Genomic DNA, 23968 nt, shown 5'->3' on the forward strand with positions numbered 1-23968 from the left:
CCAGGATTGGCAAAGTCGCCACTGGCGTCCTGTGCTCTTCACAGATGAAAGCAGGTTCACACTGAGCACATGTGACAGACATGACAGAGTCTGGAGACGCTATGGAGAGCGATCTGTTGCCTGCAATATCCTTCAGCATGACTGGTTTGGCAGTGGGTCAGTAATGGTGTGGGGTGGCATTTCTTTGGAGGGCCGCACAGCCCTCCATGTGCTCGCCAGAGGTAGCCTGACTGCCATTAGGTACCAAGATGAGATCCTCAGACCCCTTGTGAGACCATATGCTTGTGCGGTTGGCCCGGGGTTCCTCCTAATGCAGGATAATGCCAGACCTCATGTGGCTGGAGTGTGTCAGCAGTTCCTGCAAGATGAAGGCATTGAAGCTATGGACTGGCCCGCCCGTTCCCCAGACCTGAATCCGATTGAGCACATCTGGGACATCATGTCTCGCTCCATCCACCAATGACACGTTGCACCACAGACTGTCCAGGAGTTGGCGGATGCTTTAGTCCAGGTCTGGGAGGAGATCCCACAGGAGACCATCCGCAACCTCATCAGGAGCATGCCCAGGCGTTGTAGGGAGATCATACAGGCACGTGGAGGCCACACACAATACTGAGTCTCATTTTGACTTGTTTTAAGGACATTACATCAAAGTTGCATCAGCCTGTAGTGTGTTTTTCCACTTTAATTTTGGGGGTGACTCCAAATCCAGGCCTCCATTGGTTAATAAATTTGATTTCCATTGATGATTTTTGTGTGATTTTGTTGTCAGCACATTCAACTTTGTACAGAACAAAGTATTCAATGAGAATATTTCATTCATTCAGATCTAGGATGTGTTATTTGAGTGTTCCCTTTATTTTTTTGAGCAGTGTATATTGATATTCTCTTAATTACTGAATTGCAATCAGGGGTGATGCTGGCTGTTTCTGCTGGACTTTAGCTGTCAAGTATCCCGAGCTCCCATTGTGATTGGGCCGGGCCCAGTTCCTGCGATCACCAAGATGTAACAGCATGTCCATTTGTAGGCACTCCTTACTGAATAAGTAGTACTATTACATCTTGTCAGGAAGGGGTTGATTTCCATAAATTAAAATGGACAAAATCAGAAGAAAAAAAATTAGGAATTCATATTTTTAGTGTAGCTTATTAAAACAAATGAGTGTTTAATTCTAACCTTGTATTGTCCGACACTGAGCAGGCAATAAAAAGCAGATCAGAATATTGAGTCGTTAGATGCTGGAGCTTTAATAGGTTAAAATAAAAACGAAACCAACAATACCTAATCAAAACAAAAAAATAGAAATATCCAAGTTCTTATTGATAATAATTGAAGTAACAACATTGAGAAACAAATTCTTCCCTTGTGTTTGGACGCATCCAGCAAGGACTGTTCACCTTTCAGTATGGTGTTTGGAGTCACGACATTTCTAGAAGTCATTTACTGAGGGAGCCTGGAGATGCTTCATGCATTCATTCTGATTGGTAACCTGCCCGATCAACCAAATTTCTGGTTCATCTTCATCACTTCTTCTTTTTCTTACTTTTCTTTCCTCCTTCTCCCACCTGGACAGTTTGGTCCCCACCTCCAGTTTTCTGTGTCCTAGTCTTTAGTTTGGGGATATCTTCTGCCACACGAAGCATCACCGCCTTCCCTAAGAGGGAAAAAAAAGGTTTGTATCAATTCACAGCCACAAGAAAATATAAAAAAGAGAATTCTCCCGAATAAATGTCTATTCACTCAGGTTCCTTCAGTGATCCTGGGTTTTGATTAGCAGAAAGCCTAATAATAATCAACACAAACCTTGTATTGTGCTGCCAAAATATACATACAATAATGAGGCCACTCAGTTTGGAAAAGCAAAGGCTTAGGGGCGATTTTATTACAACGCACAAATATATGAGGGGACAGTACAAAGATCTGTATAATGATCTTTTTACACCTAGACCTGCAATGACGACAAGGGAGCATCCTCTACATCTAGAGGAAAGAAGGTTTAATCATAATCACAGATGCAGATTCTTTACTGTAAGAGCAGTGAGACTATGGAACTCTCTGCTGCAGGATGTTGTAATGGTTGTTTCACTACAAAAGTTCAAGAAGGGTCTGGATGCCTTTCTTGAAAAATATAATAATATTACAGGTTATGGGCACTCGAGTCTGATTACCTTCCCCTGGATCAACATCTTAGGCTATAGGTTGAACTTGATGGACACACATACATTATATAGACAAAATTCTGCCATCACTGTATAGAACAGTGAGAGAAGCGGATAACAATCTAGTCGGCAAATGACTGCAAGTAGGCAAGTCACATACTTGTGGTCACGTCACCACCCACTTGTGCTGGGAATACAGGAAGATGCTGAGTGCGCAGATTGCACAGTCACGATTTGGTAATCGGCAGTCACAAGTAGTGACGGCAGAAATTGTCTACAACCTAGAAAACAACTTTAAAGTCACTCAAAGAAGTTGGGGTTTGGGGGCTGAATACGGGTCATTTGCTTTCTTACTCCATTAAATTCAATAATAAGAGAAAAACAGAATGCAAAACGTATTCAATGATTTAATGACCAAAAAAAAATAATAAATCGACAGATATAGTATTTTGCGGATACTACCCTTATCCTGGTACATATGATCCCCATCCTGGTATACATGACCCTTATCCTGGTATATATGGCCACCATCCTGGTATACATGACCCTTATCCTGGTACATATGATCCCCATCCTGGTATACATGACCCTTATCCTGGTACATGAGATCCCCATCCTGGTATACATGACCCTTATCCTGGTACATGAGATCCCCATCCTGGTATACATGACCCTTATCCTGGTACATGAGATCCCCATCCTGGTATACATGACCCTTATCCTGGTACATGAGATCCCCATCCTGGTATACATGACCCTTATCCTGGTACATGAGATCCCCATCCTGGTATACATGACCCTTAGCCTGGTACATGAGATCCCCATCCTGGTATACATGACCCTTATCCTGGTACATGAGATCCCCATCCTGGTATACATGACCCTTATCCTGGTACATGAGATCCCCATCCTGGTATACATGACCCTTATCCTGGTACATATGATCCCCATCCTGGTATACATGACCCTTATCCTGGTACATATGATCCCCATCCTGGTATACATGACCCTTATCCTGGTACATATGATCCCCATCCTGGTATACATGACCCTTATCCTGGTACATGAGATCCCCATCCTGGTATACATGACCCTTATCCTGGTACATGAGATCCCCATCCTGGTATACATGACCCTTATCCTGGTACATGAGATCCCCATCCTGGTATACATGACCCTTATCCTGGTACATATGATCCCCATCCGGATATATATGACCCTTATTCTGGTACATATGATCCCCATCCAGATATATATGACCCTTATCCTGGTATATATGCCCCCCATCATGGCGCACACGCACAAAAAAACCAAAACGATTCTGCTCACCTTCCCGCGCTCTCTCGCAGCGCAGTGTCCTCTTTTGTGAGCTACCAGAATATACACAGCTTCCCACACCCGGGACTATGGGCTTGGGGAGCAGCGAATATTCATTATGCTTAATAGCAGACACACGTGATCGCCCAGCCGCTGCGGCTAACACTGTGCCAGCTATTAAAAAAAAAAAATAAAAGAATATGCACTGCTCCCCACGCCATAGTCCCATCCACCTCTTGGTGCTGGCTTCAGTTTATAGAGGTGGCAGGATTATGGCCGTGGGGAGCAGTGCATTTTCATCTTTAATAGCAGACACATGTGTTAGCCCCAGCGCCGCTACTGCCTCCTATGAACTGCTCCTCTCCACCTATATTCATATAGGATAATGCACCCCATAGTAGTCCATATAGTCCACCACTGTTTTGGGGCGTATCACGTATGATGGCATTACACACGCAGTTCAGCTATGGCAGTGTATACCTCCTTTAGAGGCGTTACAGTGCCATAGCAGAGCTGTATCAGTGATCAAGGCACAGCAGGGTGATAATTACTCTGCTTTGTTCTAAACACTGCGGTCACATTGGTGATGAGCCGCCTGGTAATGTACTACTAATTCCAGGCTAGTGATTACCGCCAATGATACTCACCTCACCCCGGCTCCCGCTGTCACTGCACACACCGAGTACCGTGGGTGGTGACAGGAAAATGGAGGTCGCAACATAGCTGCGGGCTACAACAAAATGGCCGCCTTCTCCCACAGTTGTGACCTGGACAGCCCAGACGGCGTACTGAGGTCACATCATGAGGAAGCCACAATACAAGAGATGCGGTCGGACGGCGACAGCAGTCTCTTATGCCCAGGGACTGACAAATTTGAGGTGTGTCACTGTCGTGACACACTAGCAAATGCAAATGGCAGCCCCCAGTGGCTGAAAAAAAAATGTAATAAAACACTTAAAACATTGAGTTTAATTTTTTATTAAAAATAGTTGATTATATAAATAATTATTAATACAAAACTAAAAATCGCAGCACCTCTAAAACGGTAATCAGAGCTGCGAGATATTTTTTGGAACAATGAAGTGATCCTTGAACTAATCCCAAAGTTATCTCCTTGTGAATCACAAATATATGTTGTCCACAGGGTGTACAGAGCTTCCAGCTTACTTTTCAAAATAGGTGGTCGCCCAAACGCAAATTGCTCTTGGAGTGGTAGTGAGAATGGTCATTTAATGCACATTATGTGGGAGTGTGTTTCCATAAAAGCCTTTTGGTAGAGAGTATTGGATCTTATGGATAGAGTATTTGGGGTGAAACTAGAACCAGAGCCCAGGAGATACTGGGTCTTTTGGGGGAAAATATATAGCTTTGGGCATCTTGAGCAATCTTTCTCAGGCATGTAAACTGCTGACATATCATTGACTAGATCTAAACTCTTCAACTTTAAAGCGCACCTGTCAGCAGGATTGTGCTTAGTAAACTACATACAATGTTAGGAGGGTGCTGTTACACTAAATGAGTAAAATGATACCTTTGTTGATTAAATCTGTTGCATGGTTCTTTTATAATCTTTATCTTTATGTCGACCATAACGAAATGCTCGTGCTCAGGGGCGGGCTTTAGGGAGGGGCTGAAGCTGGTGCTCTCATTATGTATGCCTATCTCTGCCTTCTGACAGGTCACTGTGCCTTCAGTGTCCTGCCTACTGTTTTAAATACTGCCTGTGTAATTTGTGTGCCACACATGAAATTTATATGTACCAAAATGGCCCCCGCATGTGCAGTAACATCTCTTGGTTGCCGAAATATGCTACTGTGAAAGCGCGGCCAGCGGTGCTATATTGCTGCAGGCAAATTTCTTTCATTGGTAAGGGATAGATGCTACTGGACAAGCGCGGGCGCCATTTTGCTGGAGGAAAAAGAAATTGCCTGCAACAATATGGCACCGCCGGCCGCACTTGCGGCAACCAAGAGATGCTACTGCGAGTGCGCAGGGAGCCATTTTGGTGCACATAAATTTCAGGTTTGGAACACAATTACACAAGCAGTATTTAAAATAGTATGCAGGTCACTAAAAGCACAGTGACCTGTCAGAAGGCAGACATAGGATTACATAAGCAGAGCACCAGTTAAAGCCCCTCTCTGACTTAAGCGCATAAAAATAAAAAGTTTGAAAATTGCAAAATTTTCACATTTTGTGTCCAATTTTTTATATTTTCATAAATAAATGAAAGTCATATCAACACAGGGATGACACCGGGGAGATCACGCGATATCTCACCGTGCCGTCACACTGTCCGTATTTCGTCCGGAGTCGCGAGCACGCGATCCAGACTACTCGCTGCGTAGGTATCAGTAAGCGACCAGTGAGCGTATGGACGTCACAGCACTGGATTCCAAATCCTGGAATCAGTGTTTACACCCTCCGTATGGTCACTGTCAGCTTCACGATAGTCCAATTATTCTTATTCGCTGCCACCACTGGCCGAGTTTGGAATATAATCCAGGCCTGGCCGGACGCCTTGCGTTTTGGTAGCGTATATTGCTTCGGGGAAGGGAACGATTACAGAACAAAAGAAACAGAACTATTAAATTTTATATTTAATCCAAAAGGGAGGCAATGTTTAAGAAAAAATATATACAAGGATGTTACAAAGGGGACATTAAAATTATATCAGCATTTACATAAAATAAACAGGATAAAAAGGTGAAACACTATAAAGTTCGCTGCGACTACTCAGTATAGGTGGAGGGGAGACGCTCCATTTACGGTTATCGAACAGGGTCCTCCGCTACGATAGACATATACTCCCTGGCAAAGAACACTGCTTTAGCCTCAAACTATTTTATGCTGAAGGGAGAGACCCCCCCCTGTGATGACATCACAGAGGCTGGGCTCCACCCTTCAGATTTGTATTAAAAACATGTTTTTTGGGATAAATCATTGCGCGTTGATCCCAGAAGCCCAAAAGTGATATCATATTTTCTATTATAATTTTATCTTCAGTTAGAGACCACACATCGCATAGCTGCAGTCTGCTATTCTAGTGTTTTTGTGCTACAGCTCCCTGATTTTGCTTACAGCCCTGGAAAACTACAAATACATTCCTGGCCTGATTTGGTCACTAAACATATGGGTCCCGTTACTGTCGGACGTATGGAATTCACAATATTTCATATTTCATTTCGGAGTCGACCTGGCTATGGCTGGTGGCCGGGAATTGTTTTTGAGCGCCTTTGAACTTAATGAATCATTTCCTCTTTCCTCCCAACTCTGGCCTGGGAGAAGGTGTCAATCTATCTCAGGTCTGTGTTAAGAGGACATACATTTGCATTTTAGTTAGCTTGTACAGTTCTTGGCTGGCATTGTTTGTGTAAGGCCTCCCTCTCGACTTGTGCTAATTGGGGCTTTTGTGCTGAGTAGAAGGAGAATAAGGGAGGGGGGTGAACATCTATGTCTGGCAAATATGGACGAACATTTTCCTGACAAATATTTCCCTGACAAACCAAATGTTATTACTAACATTAAATACACTATATTACGAAAAAACAAACAATCTCAGAATCACTGGGTTCTGTTAAAGCGTTCCAGAGGTATTACCTCAAAGTGACACTGACCAGGATTTTAAAATTTGGCCTGGTCATTAAGGTCAAAAGACGTAGTTACTTACCGGTAACGGGATTTCTCAGAACCCATGACGGCACCATGGAGAGGGGGGATCCGCCCTTCAAGGACCGAAAACCTACAGATAAAAGGGCGGTGCCTCTCTCCCGCATCAGTTGTTTACAGAGCATGAGAGGACCACCAGGTTAGTAACACAAAATTTTACAAATTAAGACCTCGTCAGAGACACCACATGCCTACAACAAGTAACTAATAAGTGTGCGCACCCACACGTGAAGGGAGGGAATGTACCGATGCAGTCATGGGCTCTGAGAAATCCCGTTACCGGTAAGTAACTAGGTCTTTCTCCTTCCCCCATGATGGCACCACAGAGAGAATTACAGAGAAGTGACTCATTAGGGGGGGGGACCACAGCTTCCAGAACCCTTCTCTTGAAAGTAAGGTCCGAAGAAGAAAAGTCTAGCCGGTAGTGATTGAAGAAGGTAGAGGGAGAAGACCAGGTTGCCGCTCTACATATCTGCTCTATCGTGGCACCGGCCTTCTCCGCCCAGGAGGCTGCCACCGCTCTTGTTGAGTGGGCCTTCAGTTTCTCCGGGGCAGCTTCCCCACATGAGGAGTACGATAGGGTGATGGCCTCCCTTATCCATCTAGCCAGCGTGCCCTTAGAAGCTTTCTTCCCCTTACGAGGGCCCTGAAAGCAAACAAAGATAGACCTATCCTACACTCTTGTGTCGCCTCTAAGCATCGGATTAGGCACCTTCTGACGTCTAGTGTATGCAAGACCTTCTCTTTCGTGTTCCTAGGGTTAGGGCAGAAAGAAGGGAGGGTGATTTTCTGGGACCTGGTGAAATCTTGACGCAACTATTGGTAGATAGGCAGGGTCGGTTTTCAGAGTAACCCTATCCTCCAAGATTTGAGTGAAGGGGGGCCTGCCGATAGGGCCTGAATATCACTAACTCTACGTGCGGATGTGAGAGCTACCAAGAGTGATGTTTTGAAGGACAGAATTTTTAGGGATGTTTCCGACAGAGGTTCAAAGGGGGCCTCCGTTAAAGCTGAAAGGACCAAGTATAAATCCCAGGGTGTAGTATTTCGGGATGGGATGGGTCAGGATCTAGCTGATGCTTTAATAAACCTAGATACCCATCTATCCCTAGCTAGGTCAAAATTGTAGAGTGCTTCCAGGTCCGCAACTTGAACTTTTAAGGTACTTGTGGCCAGGCCCTGCTCCAAACCCCTCTGTAAGAATTCCAGGATAGCTGTCAATGGAACCTCCCTACCCAACCTGGAACCTGAGACTGAAAGGAATTTCTTCCAGGTTTTCCCGTACAGTTTGGTGGTCACTGGTTTTCTACTTTGAAGAAGTGTTGTGATAAGATTTGGGGAGAAACCTTTGTCCTTCAGAAGAGCCCTCTCACATTCCAGGCTGTCAAGTGTAAGCTTGAAGCCCGAGGATGGAGAACAGGTCCCTGAGAAAGAAGGTCCGGAAGCTCCGGAAGAACCCATGGATCGGAGATTGACAACCTCCTCAGCCATGAAAACCATGCCCTCTTTGGCCAAAAGGGGGCTATCAAAATTACCCTCAGTTTCTCTTCCCTGATTTTCCTCAGAACAGCTGGAATCAGAGCGGTCGGAGGAAAAGCGTAAGCTAGAGGGTAACTCCACGGGATCGTGAAGGCATCCACGGCTACGGGGCTCCCTTTGGGGTCTAGGGAGCAAAAAGAGTGTGTTTTCTTGTTCCGATTATTGGCGAACAGATCTATGGAGGGACGACCCCACATTTGTACAATCTCCCGGAAGACTGACTGACTTAACTCCCATTCGCCTTGCTTTAGCTGTGTCCGACTCAAAGTCTGCGGTGCGATTTTCTATCCCTTTTATGTGTAGGGCTGATAGGGATTGTAAGTTTCTCTCGGCTAAGCGAAAGATGACCTTTGCCACCTGCATTAGAGAATGGGACCTTGTACCCCCCCTGGTGGTTTATGTACGCCACTACTACTCTGTTGTCTGAATAGACCCTCACGTGGTGTCCTTGTAGTGTGTGCACGAACTCCCGGAGTGCCCGCTCTACTGCTAGGAGCTCCTTCATGTTTGATGAAACTAGCTTTAGGCATTCTGTCCAGACCCCCTGAGCTACCAGGTTGTTGAGGTGAGCCCCCCAGCCCCCGGGACTTGCATCTGTGGTCAGGATTTGCGGTGTCGGGATTGTCCAAGGAATCCCCCGGGCTAGATTGTTTATGTTCCCCCACCACTCTAGGGAAAGTGTGGTTACTGCAGATAGCGTTAACTGCCCTTCTAAATGCCCTTTTAGGGATTTTTCTGCCTCTAGGATTTCCCACTGCAGGGTCCTGGTATGTATTTGAGCTCATTGGACGGCCGGAAAACATGCTGTCAGGGAGCCTAGAAGGGACATGGCTTTCCGAAGGGACATGGACGGGTGGGACTTTGCCCGTGATATCTGGCCTATGATTTTGTGGATTTTCTCTGAGGGGAGACGACACTCCTGTCTTTTTGAATCCAGCATGATGCCTAGGTATTCCTGTAAATGGCATGGTTCAGTTTTGGACTTTTCCAGATTCAAAAGCCATCCTAAGCAAGTCAAGGAATCCATGACCTTTTCCAGATGGGATTTGCAGTCTAGGAAGAAGCTGCCTATTACCAGGAAGTCGTCTAGGTATGGGACGACCAGACCTTTGGGGCTATGGCGATGCCAAATGGGAGGGCCGTATATTGATAGTGTTTGACCACTGCACCCATAGGAACTGCTACTCTGAGGAATTTCCGGTAGTCTTTGTGTATCGGGACGTGATAAGCGTCTTTTAAATCCAGGACAGCCATGAAACAAATCGGGAAACAACATTTCTACTGACGATTTTATTGTTTCCATCTTGAAGGCTTCCACCTTCAAAAGTTTGTTCAGCTTTTTTATAGATTCACAATCGTCCTGTACGTCCCCATCTGTTTTTTTTTTCTCAGGAATAATGGAGAATAGAAGCCCATCCCCCCCCCCCCCCAGGACCTCCTGAAGGACTGCCTTCCCTACCAGTCCCCGTATTTCCTGCTCCAAGGCCAGTTGCTCCTCGTTTGAGGACCTTTCGGGGGTCATGACAAAGTTTTGCTGAGGGAATTTGAGGAACTGGAGTTTCAGGCCCGATTGTATTAGGCTCAGAATCCATGAGCTGTTGGATATTAGCTCCCAGGCTGGGAGAAAGCCTGATAGCCTTCCCCCCACCCGGGGCAAATCTTCATTGGGGGGGCTTTCTGCTGTCATTGGAGGGTCTATTAAATAGGAACCCTTTGGTCTTCCTTTTCCTGTCTTCCTTTTCCTGTCTTCCCACCTATCCTGCTCTTTAGGGGGTTTTCTACGGATAAACCTCTTACTCCGAAAAGGTTTCCTGTAAGCAGTGTTAGACAGGATAGGGAACCGCTTCTTATTGTCCCCTGCTTTATCCAAGATGTCATCAAGGGCGGGCCCAAATAGAAACTCGCCCTTACAGGGGATGGAGCACAATCTAGATTTAGTCTGTAGATCCCCGGGCCAACATTTGAGCCAGAGGGCTCGTCTAGCACGTTAGCGAGCCCTGCCGCTCTAGCACCTAATCTGACGGAATCCGCCGAAGCGTCAGCTAGGAAGGCCGCTGCCCCTTTCATTATCGGGATAGTTTCAAGAATTGTGCCTCTAGATGTTTTCTGCCTCAGTTGTGTTTCAAGCTGATCCAGCCAAACCATTAATGATCTGGCCGTACATGTGGTAGCTACTGCAGGTTTTACCCCCCCCCCCAGCGGCTTCCCAGGAACCCTTTAGGAAGGTGTCTGCCTTTTTATCCATGGCGTCTGTTAAGACGCCCATGTCCTCAAATGGGAGGGAGTATTTCTTTGAGGCTTTAGCTATGGCGACATCCAGGTTTGGCGCTTTTTCCCAAAAGGAACATGCAGGATCCTCAAACGGGTACTTTCGGTTATGGGAAAGGAAGCCCTTCCTCACCGGTCTTTTCGACTCTTTCTTGATCAGAGAGTGAACATGTTCATTTAGTGGAAAAGAGCTCCTCTTTTTTTGCTCTAGAACACTGAACATTACGTCTTGGATAGATTTTTTGGGCCGGGGATCTGCTAACCCCATGGTAGACCTGACTGCCTTAATAATGCTGTTTACTCGATAGAGGAGGATGGAGCTGCTTTCCTATCTGTAGAGGAGGAAGAGGTGGAAGTGTCTGAGTCTCCGCCATCCTCAGAACTGCTAGATCCGGACTCGGGGGATATGTTTTTAGTTTTCCTTAACCTTTTACCCCCCTGAAAAGATTTAATGGTGTTTTCGACCTGCGATTTAATTAGGTCTCTAAGTTCAGAGGCAAATCTTGGGGTTCCCTCGCATATAGTTTGCTCAATGCAGGAGCTGCACAGTCTCTTATCCCAAATAGTGGGTAAGGCTTCCGTGCATAGTGCACAGGTCCTATTCTTTGTTTTCCCTGTGCTCTTTTTTCCCTATAAGAGACAAAAAGAGAGAGAGAGCGAGGGCCCCTAGTTACAAGGTGAACTTTCATGAAGCTCACATACCAACCAGACGGAAGAGCGGGTATAGGTTCAGGAGGTGGAGCCATCTTTGTAGACAGAGTCCTCCTGGAGGATGCTGAGGTGGAGTCCTTGCTGCGCTGCGACGATCTGCCGGAGCGCCCGCTTCTACTGTTACCCTGGTGCCCCGTTTCTTCCAGCATCTTCTTTCGTTGGGTTGGCGGTGGTGGTGGCGACTGAGGATGCAGCTCATGCTCCTCAGGCAGCTCTTGTTCACTCATACTTTTCTTTTTTTTCCCCCTATAGCGTATAATTAATTTGCAAATATATACAATTAATTTTTCCTTTTCTTTTTTTTTTTTTTTTACTGACAGTGCACCAGAGCTTTGATAAGCAGCTCCTGGCTTCCTCCTCTGTCTTTTAAGGCACTGGGAGATAAGCAGCTCCTCCCTCCCATAGTGCCTGTGGTGTACCGGCGCCCCCTCCTCCCCCGCACCTGCGGGAGGATGCCTGCGCTTGCGCAGACTGGTTTACCAAGTCATGCCTTGCGGCGTCAGGCGATCCTTGGGCGCCCGGCGCGCGAGACCCGGAAGTTGCTTTTTTTCTAAAAGAACGCCGCCGTGCTCCCACCTGCCGAAACCAAGAGGGTAAAGCACAGCACCTCGGCGGACCTCGACAGGCCCTGTCCTCTTCCTCTGGACCGCCCTCCGCACACCTTAAAGGCCCACTGACCCCAGCGGTGGCGCATCAGGACACCACACCAGCCGTGGCAGGGGGTCCCCCGCTGCCTGTATCGGACTGGCCGGGCCCGGCATCCCACGACGTCCATCTTCAGGCACCCCGCAGGTATGCCTCCTCTGGAACTGTAGGATCCCGTCAAGGACAGGAAACCAACTGATGCGGGAGAGAGGCACCGCCCTTTTATCTGTAGGTTTCCTGTCCTTGAAGGGCAGATCCCCCTCTCTCCGTGGTGCCGTCATGGGGGAAGGAGAAATTAGTTCAGTCAATAAGTTACATCACCCTTTAGATAGCAGCTGATCATATGTCATATTATAGGTAATAGGGGGCTTACAGATTATGTCATCCATTGAGTGATGCAAAGTGCATGTTCCCTGCAGTGATATAGAAACACCAGCAGCCCACAGCAATATCAGCAAATAAGAGGTTCCAGCATCTGGACCCGAGGAGATCATCACTTCTAGCAATGAAATTACTCTGGTTATACTGCATGTAAATGAAAACTTGGAGAACACAGAACTAGCATGAAAATCTAAGCCAGAATTACTTGACTGCAGTTTCTCCACGCAGGGCGAGCCATCCTCGTTCCTCAGCTGCACACGCACGCGGCCCCTGTACTGCGCGTCCCGATTCCATTCGCGTGTGTACATCTTATCCCCCTATATAGAAAAGAAAATTTGGATAAGAAAAATTCCTCTTGAAACAGACAAAAAAACCCTAACCACCACAAAATCGCATATCACCTCAACAACGACATTTAACTTGTTGGCGCGACAGATTTCTGCAATTTCCACACATGTTGGGTTCTGTACAGCCTAAAACAAAACAAACAAAAAAAAAAAACAAAAAGGAAAAAAATTAAGCTGTTTATTAAACCTTTAATAACCAAGGAGTTTTGCACCTATTTTTTTTCCATTCCTTCTTCCAAGAACCATTCCTTTTTTACTTTCCTGTTGACAGAAGTATAAACCTTGTTTCTGGGGGGACAAGCTGCAGAATTGAATGACACCATTCATTTTGTCACATAATTTACTGAAAAGCAGGTGAAAAATTTTTTGAGCGAGATGAAACTGAAAAAAAAAAATGCAATTCGGCAGTAAAAATGACCCGTAGACATGATTTTCCAAGTCAGTAGGATTACAATGTTACCAAACTTGCATCATTTTTTTCTATTGAAGAGATAGAAAAAAATTACAAGTTTGTATAAAAATAATGTTTTTACTTTGTGTAACCATTTTATGGTCACCTGTAATGCTTTTATTTTTCTGTTGTTTGAGCCAAGTGAGGGCTTTGAGTGGTGAGTTGACATTTTTCATTGCAAAAATACAATTCTGGAGTTACAGTGTGTAACATAGGGGTTAATCAATGTTGTGTTTCCATAAACCAGACTTATCCACGCAGTGATACCAAATAGGTCCCCCCCTCCCCCTTTACTTTGAACAGGGAGAAGGGGGGCTTAAATTTGATATGAATTAATTATGTTTACTTATATAGCCCCATCGTATTCCATAGCACTTTACATTGGGGCTCACAATCTAAATACCTAGTCACTATGGAGTATGGGAGGAAACCGGAGAAGCTAGAGGAAACATATGTAAACATGGGGAGAACATACAAACTCCTTCATGTTGTCCTTAGTGCGATTTGAACCCAGGACCCCAAAGCTGCAAAGTTACACTGTGTGCACACATGCACTGGAAACTGCTTCATTTAAATGCAGCTACACAGACTGACAGCAGCATCTAAATGGTTAACAGTTCCCACGATCAGGAAGAAATTGATGGATGATTTTGAGCATAGATAGAAAGACAGTTCAAGAGCAAATGTCTTACCCTAAGAATGACCACAAGGCACCTTAAGGATAAATTCACGTGGAGCTCATATGCAGCAAATCTGCTGTGAAGTCCACCAATAGTACAGTAGGAGATTTTACAACCTCTGTCACCTGATTACACTACATTATATACAATCATATATAACCTAAGTGGACAGATCTATAGTTAATATATGGTTCCCTGCAGGTACAGACCTTTTCAACTGGTATCCTCCTTCCTTCAGCAATAGTCTTCTTACTATTGATGTAAGCAGGATAAATGCAGATAAATCTAGACAAAAGGAAGAGTTGGTAAGATGGAAGTTTTCAAACTTGGTATCATAGCAATGAAGAGATCAAAAAAATGTGCTGTGATTTAAGCTTTTAAAGGGTTAAGTAGCCCCAGTAGGGTCTTTGTAGAATTGTCACACCATTCATATCACCATTAAAATGTAATAAATTAATGAGAAAACAAAACAATTGGGGGTAAAATAGTGAGAAAACAAAAAAGCAATTCCGCCAATTCTTTAGTTAGAATATGAAGCTACACCTTAGAATTCTGGCCCCAATTCATCCAGACTGATGTGAACGCCGCCGCTCTGGATGAGGGGGGTGCGTTGGAGTTAGACACTCCTGAATTTATCAATAGGTGCACGCCTCTTAATGAATCCAGCATGCCTGAAAAGAAGCGTACCCCTGGCCACAGATCTCACTCCAGTCAGTGACTGAAGTAAGATGTCTGGGGTACAGGACACCACAGCTCATCATGAATTAAGACTATCAAAGGCATCGTGCTCCCATTCCGCCCATTTTGTGGAAATTGTACTGGAAACGCCAAAAGTAAAAAAAAAATAACAATTGTGCAACTTTGTGCTGCGCTAATTTTTGAGACTTATCAAAGTGTTTTACACTATAATTCTGGCAAAAACACAGATGAATGAGGGTGTCTGTGTCCATAACCACAGCAGTCATACTACATACAGATTGTAACGCTTACAGCAATACTGAAGTTTATGTATGCATTAATCTCAGTGTGCTGACGCATCGTGTAAGTATATGTTAGTATATTGGCCACACAGCATATTTGTGCACATGTACATTAATTCGATACTAAAAGGTGAGCAGGCAATATTTTTTCTTTTTTGTAGTACATATCACGGGGTGAGGCCCCCTCCAGGGTTCAGCACACTTATCCAAACATCCTTCCCTGACAAGATTTTAGTTGCGGTCTATGCCTGGATTCCTTTCACTTCCCATTCACATGAGGCTGGTTTGGCACATGGAGATGTAAGACCTATCGTGGTTAGGGACCTTCCATATTAAAAGGTCACCTTGACATGGTTGAATGGCTTTGGTTCTCTTTGATCAAAAAACACTGTATTATGTTTTTAATGTCTACAGCAATATTGGAGTTCATGTATTCATTAATCACAGTCCTCTGATGCATCGTGTACATATATAAATTACATACAGAGGTGACCCTGATTTACCCAGATTAGACCTAATGAAGCTGCAACAACCACCACACAGTTTACAAACTATCTGAAGTTACCTATCAGGATCTGTGTGTGGCTTCCTCAGGTCTGCCATGGTGGGCTCGTGTCACATTACAGCTGTAAACCTGCAATAGAACAAAAACAGTAAATCACTAGTGAAATGTCACAATGAGAGCTGGGGAGGAGACATCTGGATGGTTGCACAGTCATGGTAAAAGTATGAGGGTGGGACCCTTGTACATTATGTTTTAGCACAATATCGATAAGTACAGGATTGGTAGAATCACTGAATGCCAGATTAATACCCTGGTGCCAGAGTTATAGTGACGTCTATGGCGGTCACAAGCCCTGCACCTTCCAAGGTCTGTGAGATCTAACAGAAACAGCCACCCATGTGTTCAGCTGTGGCTTCAGGGTCATGAAGGGTGTAGATGTGACCATGAAACTTCACTCAACGGAGGCTGAAGAGGAAGACAACCCCGGTGCTAATGATTGAAGGGAATACGATGACTGGAGGAGAAAAGGCAAAAAGCTGGCACCAGAAAACACTTCACGCTGACACACTTAAGCCTACTTTGGACAGGTGGACCACACTATGGCTCTGGGAACTTGGGTGCTCACCATGAAAAAAGTGCAAATAGCATAGTCCATGAAAAATAGAAAAAGATGGCATTGCACAGGACGCGCAGCTAGCGCGAAACGGCCGTCGCCCGTCCAGCATCCACATGATCACACTGCTGCAATGTTTTAAAGGACATGAAATAAAGTTTTTTTTAAGAAAACCGTGACTGCCACCTACGATTTTTCATGGACTAATGATTGGAGGGGCTTCCCGTGCTGATGAGCGGAGGGACCCCTGCGCTGATGAGCGGAAGGGCCCTTAGCAATCAGACAGTTCTCATCTATGCTGCGGAAATGGAAATGCCATTTATGGAAAACCCCTTCTGGCCGGCAGCATTCGTAATACATTTCTATACTAATGGGGTTTATGAATGGAGTAAGCCCAGCTCTGGCGCACCAGTCCTTCCAGGCACCTGTGTGGGATCTGCACAACCAGGACTGGAACTCACTGACCGCAAGCAGAGATCTCAGCAAGACAAGAAAGTCCCGGCAATATATCAGAACATTGATCGGCGCCGTCACTCGCAGACTGGTGGGATCATCCAGCAGCCGCCCCACGAGCCGCACTCGGCCCTGCACCGCCCAGCACATGCTCCAGTACTGGCTACTGAGGCTGCCTGGAATGCTGGGATCTGTAGTCCGGAGACCACTAGTCCAGTCACTGCCTAATCACTCCCATGTAACCTACTACATAACAGGTGTCTGCCGGCACTGGAGCGCGTCACTAGCGCAACTCCAACCCCGCAGCTCTGTGATAAGACTGAGAACACTGCAGGCAGCATGAAGCCAATGTGCACAGGACCAAGCGGCTGCTACGCCGGGCTTCTCGTGGATAACACGTAACCACAAGCCGCACCGTACCTGCTCCTGTGCAGCTGCTGACTGTCGTTTCCGGCAGCCAGGGACAGGAAGCGGAAACACATCACCTGCATCTGGCTATAGCCAATGGGAGCACGCCTGCGTCTCACGCCTCGATATGAGGTACCTCACTGTGGATTGGTCAATTGTATATCCAGGAGCCCAATAGGAACAAAGGCTAGTGTATCTCTCGCGCGGTCCTAGTGCCGCCGGTAACTAGTCACCTGTTCTCCCTGCAGTGACTCCGCAATGTTCCTGCGATGTGCTGACCGGGTCTCTGTATATTGCTGCAGAGCCTGGGAATTATTATTTATAGAGCACCATTGCCTCCAGCACGCTGTATATGTGAGAAGGGTTTACGTATAAAATACAAAGATAAATTACAAGGAAGAAAATGACAGCCTGGTACAGAGGGGGAGGGGACCCTGCCCTCGTGATTTTACGGCAATGGGCGTACTTCCACGGCCCCACTATCAGTATCCGGTCAGTATTTTTCTCAGGAGTGGGAGCCAAAACCAGGTGAGGAACAATCAGAGAAAAGGTATAATAGAAACAAGTCACCAATTCTGCATTTTATCACCCACTCCTGGTTTTGTCTCCCACTCCTGAGAAAAATACTGATAGTGGGGCCGTGGCCTAAGAAGCGCGCTCACAGAGGGTGCAGGAGCGGTCTGCTCACGCCAATGTCACCTCACTGTCCTCAGACACACAGTCAGGAGAGATGTGATGTAGAGACTCTCCAGCTCCCTGCGCAGCCATACATACTGTCAGCCAATCAGAGATCGGCAGTAGAAGTCGGCATGCCAGGGACGTCATCCAGCTCCTGTGCTGGCTACAGAAGACACTACTCATGGAGAGAAAGGGGCCAGGACGGGGGAAAATGTCAACATAAGACCCAATTTCCCCAGGCTGGGGGACATTATTACTGGAAGGGGCCAGGACGGGGGACATTACATCGGTAGCCAACATATATGTCTGTATAGGATCTAGAATGCTACAAGGGCCCATACATCTGACCAACATGCAGGTGGGGGCCCAGGTCCAAACTACCGCAGCCAATCATACTTTAGTTTACTTGCCAACAACTTTTATCTTCAAAACATATGTAGCACCCAGTTATATAATAGGAAACAAATCCCGATTATAACCCAACATGGCACATGTCAAGATGTAAGAATTTGCTCACAGGAGAGAAAAGTAATAAGTGCCGCAAACCATGGCACAGACAGCTGTCCAAGATTTGGCTCATTTAACCCTAGAATGCATACCTGGGGCCTCGCAGGCCCGCCCTGTTAATTGTTTTCTATTTTCTGCAAGATTACTTTAGTTAGAATTTTGAAACTAGGTATTCCTCAGGTATATAGTTGTTTGTCATTTTTGTTTAAGTTATTCCATGTTATTTGCACCCGGGCCTAAAAGGCCCCAGGTATGTGAAAAAGTAGATTTTTATGGTCATGCATTCTAGGGTTAAGCAAAACAAAATGCAGTGATCACATGATGTTACTGACAATACTACAAGGGAAATGCATCCTATGGAATGGGAATCTTATTTTGTCTTTTAAGAGTTGTCTTAAAGAGGACCTGGTACTTTCTCATAAAACTGAGTTAAATACATCATAAAAATCCCTGAGCTCTCCTGCTTCTGCCGCTTTTTTCCGTTTTGTGCTGTGTCGCTCCATTGCAGAGATCTTAACATATATATGTTTATGTATATATATGTATATAACATGTATATTTTATAGCGCAGTATGTGAAATCTCAGCTTGTAGTGCACCTGGGCGTTTCCTCAGTTTTTGCTGTTAGTATTTAGCAAGCAGCGGAGAAGGCATGATATCAATCACAGCCCGGCAGCTGATCTAGCAATCAGACAGTCAAGTAGTGATTGACAGCGTCTGGGAGGGAGGGGTAAAGTGTTACACCCCCAGAGAAGACTCTGAAGAAATGCCCGGTTGCACTAGAAGAAGAGATCTTACATACTGTACTCCAAATGCAAAGATCTCTGCAATTGAGCAAGGCAGCACAGAATCAGGAGAGCTCAGGGATTGTTACAAAGTATTTAACCCATTTTTAAAGCGCACCTGTCAGCAGGATTGTGCTCAGTAAACTACATACACTGTCAGGTGGGTGACGTTACACTAATTAATATGATACCTTGGTTGATGAAATCCGTGCTGTGGTTCTTGTGTAATCTTTACTTTCAGTTTGGAGATAATGATATGCTCATGCTCTGGGGTGGCCTGTGGGGGGTGCTCTATCTGGTGCTCTGCTTACATATTCATCTGTATGCTCTTATGACAGCTCACTGTGCCTTCACGGACCTGCCTCCTATTATACCTAGCCCTGCACTACTAGATGCATTATGTAAAATAGGAGGCAGGTCAGTGAAGGCACAGTGAGCTGTCATAAGAGCATACAGATGAATATGTAAGCAGAGCACCCCCCACAGGCCGCCCCGAAGCACGAGCATATCATTATCTCCAAACTGAAAGTAAATATTACACAAGAACCACAGGATGGATTTAATCAACCAAGGTATCATTTTAATCAGTGTAACGGCGCCCACCTGACAGTGTATGTAGTTTACGGAGCACAATCCTGCTGATCGGTGCGCTTTAAAGAGAATGTGTGAGCAGAAAATCACCTATTGCTTAAAGCATGTTTTCATATAAAATGTATTTGACTTTTTTTTTTCTTTTTTTAAATTGTAGGCTTCTATATCACTATCCTAAAAAAGAACAAAAAACAAAAATTTAGAGAATCACGGCTGTTCTTTACAGAAGATTTCTGCAGTCTCATTATCATCACAGACAGGTTTTATTTAATACAGAGCCTGATGTTGAAAAAAAAATCCCCACAGCTTTTTAAAATTACATTTAGAGAGAACTTTTCACTCGATTCAGTTTCCAAACCAAGAGCAGTATGAATGAGAGCCAGTCTGCAGGTATTTCTCTCCTGAAATTCCCTCATTTTTCTTAGTTCTGCCTAGTTCCGATTATTGTTTTCAGTTCTACTCACCCAGGGATAAAAAAGGAACTTAAATGTCCACTCCAGCGTTTCTTAGTCATTGCCCCCTCCATTAGCCATCAGTAATGTGTATAGTGTGTGCACTAAAATCCTTACTGGACTCTGTCTTCTGCCGCTTTCAGTGCTCTCCTGCATCATGTGGCTGCAGCTCTGACTTCCTGGGTCATACAGTGGACCATTAGCCTTTCTTAATGTAACCTTATGAGAGCCTTGTTCTGTGTCTCATAGACTAACATTGAGAAAATTACTTCCAGTCCACACAGAAGACAGTGTGCGAGCCGGCTGGTCACAACTGTGGTAAGTTGATGTAGGAGAGCACCGAAGCTGAACTGGAAAAGGCAGAAGACAACAGTGGTTATATTTTTTTGATTATACTCTCTATCCGGCGGCTTCACCTTTTACTGACGCTGCTCCGGTGCCATCTTGTGCCCATAACTTCAAAGTGGCTGGAAGTCAGAAGTTACGTCACAAGCTCTCAATGCAAGTCTATGAGAGTCAGAACAAGGCTGTCATAGAGATGTATTGTAAAGTGACCTCCGTACAGCTCCATGAAACACTGGAGCTGTGAGCAGGTCACTTTGCACTGGAGACCAATGGGATCGACGCTGGAAAAGAATGAAGGCGGCAGCAGGTGAGTATTAGGCAGGGGACTTACATTTAAAGCACCACTCCAGCAGTGCAATAAAAAAAACCGCTGGAGTGGTGCTTTAATATTTATTAAATGTGTTGGTAAACTTACCAAAATGTTTGTATCCTTTGGTTTCTATGTTTCTTACTGAGCCAGTTATGCCTTGCCAACAATAAGGAAGTAAAACATTCTTATATATCCATCAAGACACATCAAGGAATGCCTTTATGTTTTGCTCGACTAATAAGGGCTTTGCATATAGTGTATTTTCTTTTTCGTTTGATGGCAGTTTCCAACTTCTTGGTGATACAATGACTTGGGGTATTTTAACATTGCATTCAGGCACCTGTTCAGTGTCCCCCACGGGGCTTACGTCCGAACCCACTGAAAAAAAAAAACGGGATTTGGGCATATGCGCTGATGAGGCCATAGACTATAATGATTCCGACAGAGCAAACATGCACTCTAACGCGCATCATTTTGGGGTGCGTGCGTCTACTGGAGGCTGACACCCAGATGCAGTCTACTATGTCCAAGTGTCCGCCTCTAGTAGGCATGTACACTACCGTTTAAAAGTTTGGGGTCATTTAGAAATTTCATTATTTTTGAAAGAAGAGCACATTTTTTTTCAATGAAGCTAACATTAAATGAATCAGAAATACACTCTATACATTGTTAATGTGGTAAATGACTATTCTAGCTGCAAATGTCTTGTTTTTATTGCAGTATCTACATAGGTGTATAGAGGCCCATTTCCAACAACCACCACTCCAGTGTTTTAATGGTACATTGTGTTTGCTGACTGTGTAAGAAGGCTAATGGATGTTTAGAAAACCCTTGCACAAGTATGTTAGCCCAGCTGAAAACAGTTTGGCTGATTTGAGAAGCTATAAAATTGACCTTCCTTTGGGCTAGTTGAGAATCTGGAACATCACATTTGTTTGTTCTATGAAACTCTCAAAATGGCCAGAAAAAGAGAACTTTCATGTGAAACTCGACAGTCTATTCTTGTTCTTAGAAATGAAGGCTATTCCATGCGAGAAATTGCCAAGAAACTGAAGATTTCCTACAACGGTGTGTACTACTCCCTTCAGAGGAGAGCACAAACAGGCTCTAACCAGAGTAGAAAGAGAAGTGGGAGGCCCCGCTGCACAACTGAGCAACAAGGCAAGTACATTAGAGTCTCTAGGTCGAGAAATCGACGCCTCACAGCTTCTCAACTGGCAGCTTCATTAAATAGTACACGCAAAGCGCCAGTGTCAATCTCTACAGTGAAGAGGTGACTCCGGGATGCTGGCCTTCAGGGCAAAGAATAAGCCATATCTGAGACTGGCTAATAAAAGGAAAATATTAATATGGGCAAAAGAACACAGACATTAGACAGAGGAAGATTGGAAGAAAGTTTTATGGACAGACTAATCAAAGTTTGAGGTGTTTGGATCACACAGAAGAACATTTGTGAGACGCAGAACTGGAAGAGTGCCTGACACCATCTGTCAAGCATGGTGGAGGTAATGTGATGGTCTGGGGGTTGCTTTGGTGCTGGTAAAGTGGGAGATATGTACAAGGTAAATGAGATTTTGAATAAGGAAGGCTATCACTCCATTTTGCAACGCCATGCCATACCCTGTGGACAGCTAATGATTGGAGCCAATTTCATCCTACTACAGGACAATGACCCAAAGAACACCTCCAAATTATGCATGAACTATTTAGGGAAGAAGCAGGCAGCTGGTATTCTATCTGTAATGGAGTGGCCAGCGCAGTCACCAGATCTCAACCCCATTGAGCTGTTGTGGGAGCAGCTTGACCGTATGGTACGCAAAAAGAGCCCATCAAGCCAATCCAACTTCTGGGAGGGGCTTCAGGAAGCATGGGGTGAAATTTCTCAAGATTTCCTCAGCAAATTAACAGCTAGAATGCCAAAGGTCTGCAATGCTGTAAAGGGAGCATTCTTTGACGAAAGCAAAGTTTGAAGGAGAAAATTATTCTTTCTAATAAAAATCATTATTTATAACCTTGTCAATGTCTGGACTATATTTTCTATTCATTTTGCAACTCATTTGATAAATAAAAGTATGAGTTTTCATGGAAAGCAGAAAATTGTCTGGGTGACCCCAAACTTTTGAACGGTAGCGTATGTCAAAGAATGATGCGCGTCAGGGCACACCCTCGCTTGGTGGGCACCATTATAGTCTTCGGCTCCGTTGACGCATACGCCCGAATCCCTTTTTGCAGGGGGTTCAGACGTAAACCACAACGGGGCCAGTGAACGGGTGCCTGAACACAGGTTGAAAGCACCCTTATCATTAAACTGTTAATACACAGTGAATGGTAACTTACAGTCGGTACGGAAAGTATTCAGACCCCTTTAAATTTTTCACTTTTTATTTCATTGCAGCCATTTGGTAAATTCTAAAGTTCATTTTTTTTTCTCATTAAAGTACACTCTGCACCCCATCTTGACTGAAAAAAAAACAAATGTAGAAATTTTTGCAAATTTATTAAAGAAAAACTGAAATATCACATGGTCATAAGTATTCAGACCCTTTGCTCAGACACTCATATTTAAGTCACATGCTGTCCCTTTCCTTGTGATCCTCCTTGAGAAGGTTGTACGCCTTCATTGGAGTCCAGCTGTGTTTAATTAAACTGATAGGACTTGATTTGGAAAGGCACACACTTGTCTATATAAGACCTCACAACTCACAGTGCATGTCAGACCAAATGAGAATCATGAGCTCAAAGGAACTGCCCAAGGAGCTCAGAGACAGAATTGTGGCAAGGCACAGATCTGGCCATGGTTACAAAATAATTTCTGTATTACTCAAGGTTCCAAAGAGCACAGTGGCCTCCATAATCCTTAAATGGAGGAAGTTTCAGACCACCAGATGTCTTCCTCGACCTGTCCGTCCAGCCAAACTGAGCAATCGTGGGAGATGAGCCTTGGTGAGAGAGGTAAAGAACAACCCCAAGATCACTGTGGCTGATCTCCAGAGATGCAGTAGGGAGATGGGAGAAAGTTCCAGCAAGTCAACCATCACTGCAGCCCTCCACCAGTTGGGGCTTTATGGCAGAGTGACCCGACAGAAGCCTCTCCTCAGTGCAAGACATATGAAAGCCCGCATAAAGTTTGCTCATAAACACATGAAGGACCCCCAGACTATGAGAAATCAGATT

At 44.9% G+C, this 23968-nt stretch overlaps 1 protein-coding gene across 2 annotated transcripts; it reads right to left on the minus strand.

The window, feature by feature from the left end:
* Window positions 1-1224: 1224 nt before the first annotated feature.
* SRP19 (signal recognition particle 19) lies at window positions 1225-17245 on the minus strand. 2 transcript variants are annotated; one of them, XM_073677296.1, is made up of 6 exons: window positions 17140-17242; window positions 15714-15782; window positions 14378-14453; window positions 13092-13163; window positions 12896-13007; window positions 1225-1655 (listed from the first exon to the last, which is right to left on the minus strand). In XM_073677296.1, the coding sequence occupies exons 2-6, from the start codon at window positions 15749-15751 to the stop codon at window positions 1525-1527; spliced, it is 429 nt and encodes a 142-aa protein (XP_073533397.1). In that variant the 5' UTR covers window positions 15752-15782; window positions 17140-17242; the 3' UTR covers window positions 1225-1524. The 2 variants fall into 2 exon arrangements, with proteins under 2 accessions (XP_073533397.1, XP_073533405.1); XM_073677304.1 differs by lacking the exon at window positions 13092-13163 and having other exon boundaries at window positions 17140-17245.
* Between the last annotated feature and the right edge of the window lie 6723 nt (window positions 17246-23968).

The sequence above is a fragment of the Phyllobates terribilis genome, unplaced genomic scaffold (assembly GCF_046119375.1).
Source record: "Phyllobates terribilis strain yellow unplaced genomic scaffold, ASM4611937v1 Scaffold_1__5_contigs__length_1240528914, whole genome shotgun sequence".
Classification (NCBI taxonomy): Eukaryota; Metazoa; Chordata; class Amphibia; order Anura; family Dendrobatidae; genus Phyllobates; species Phyllobates terribilis.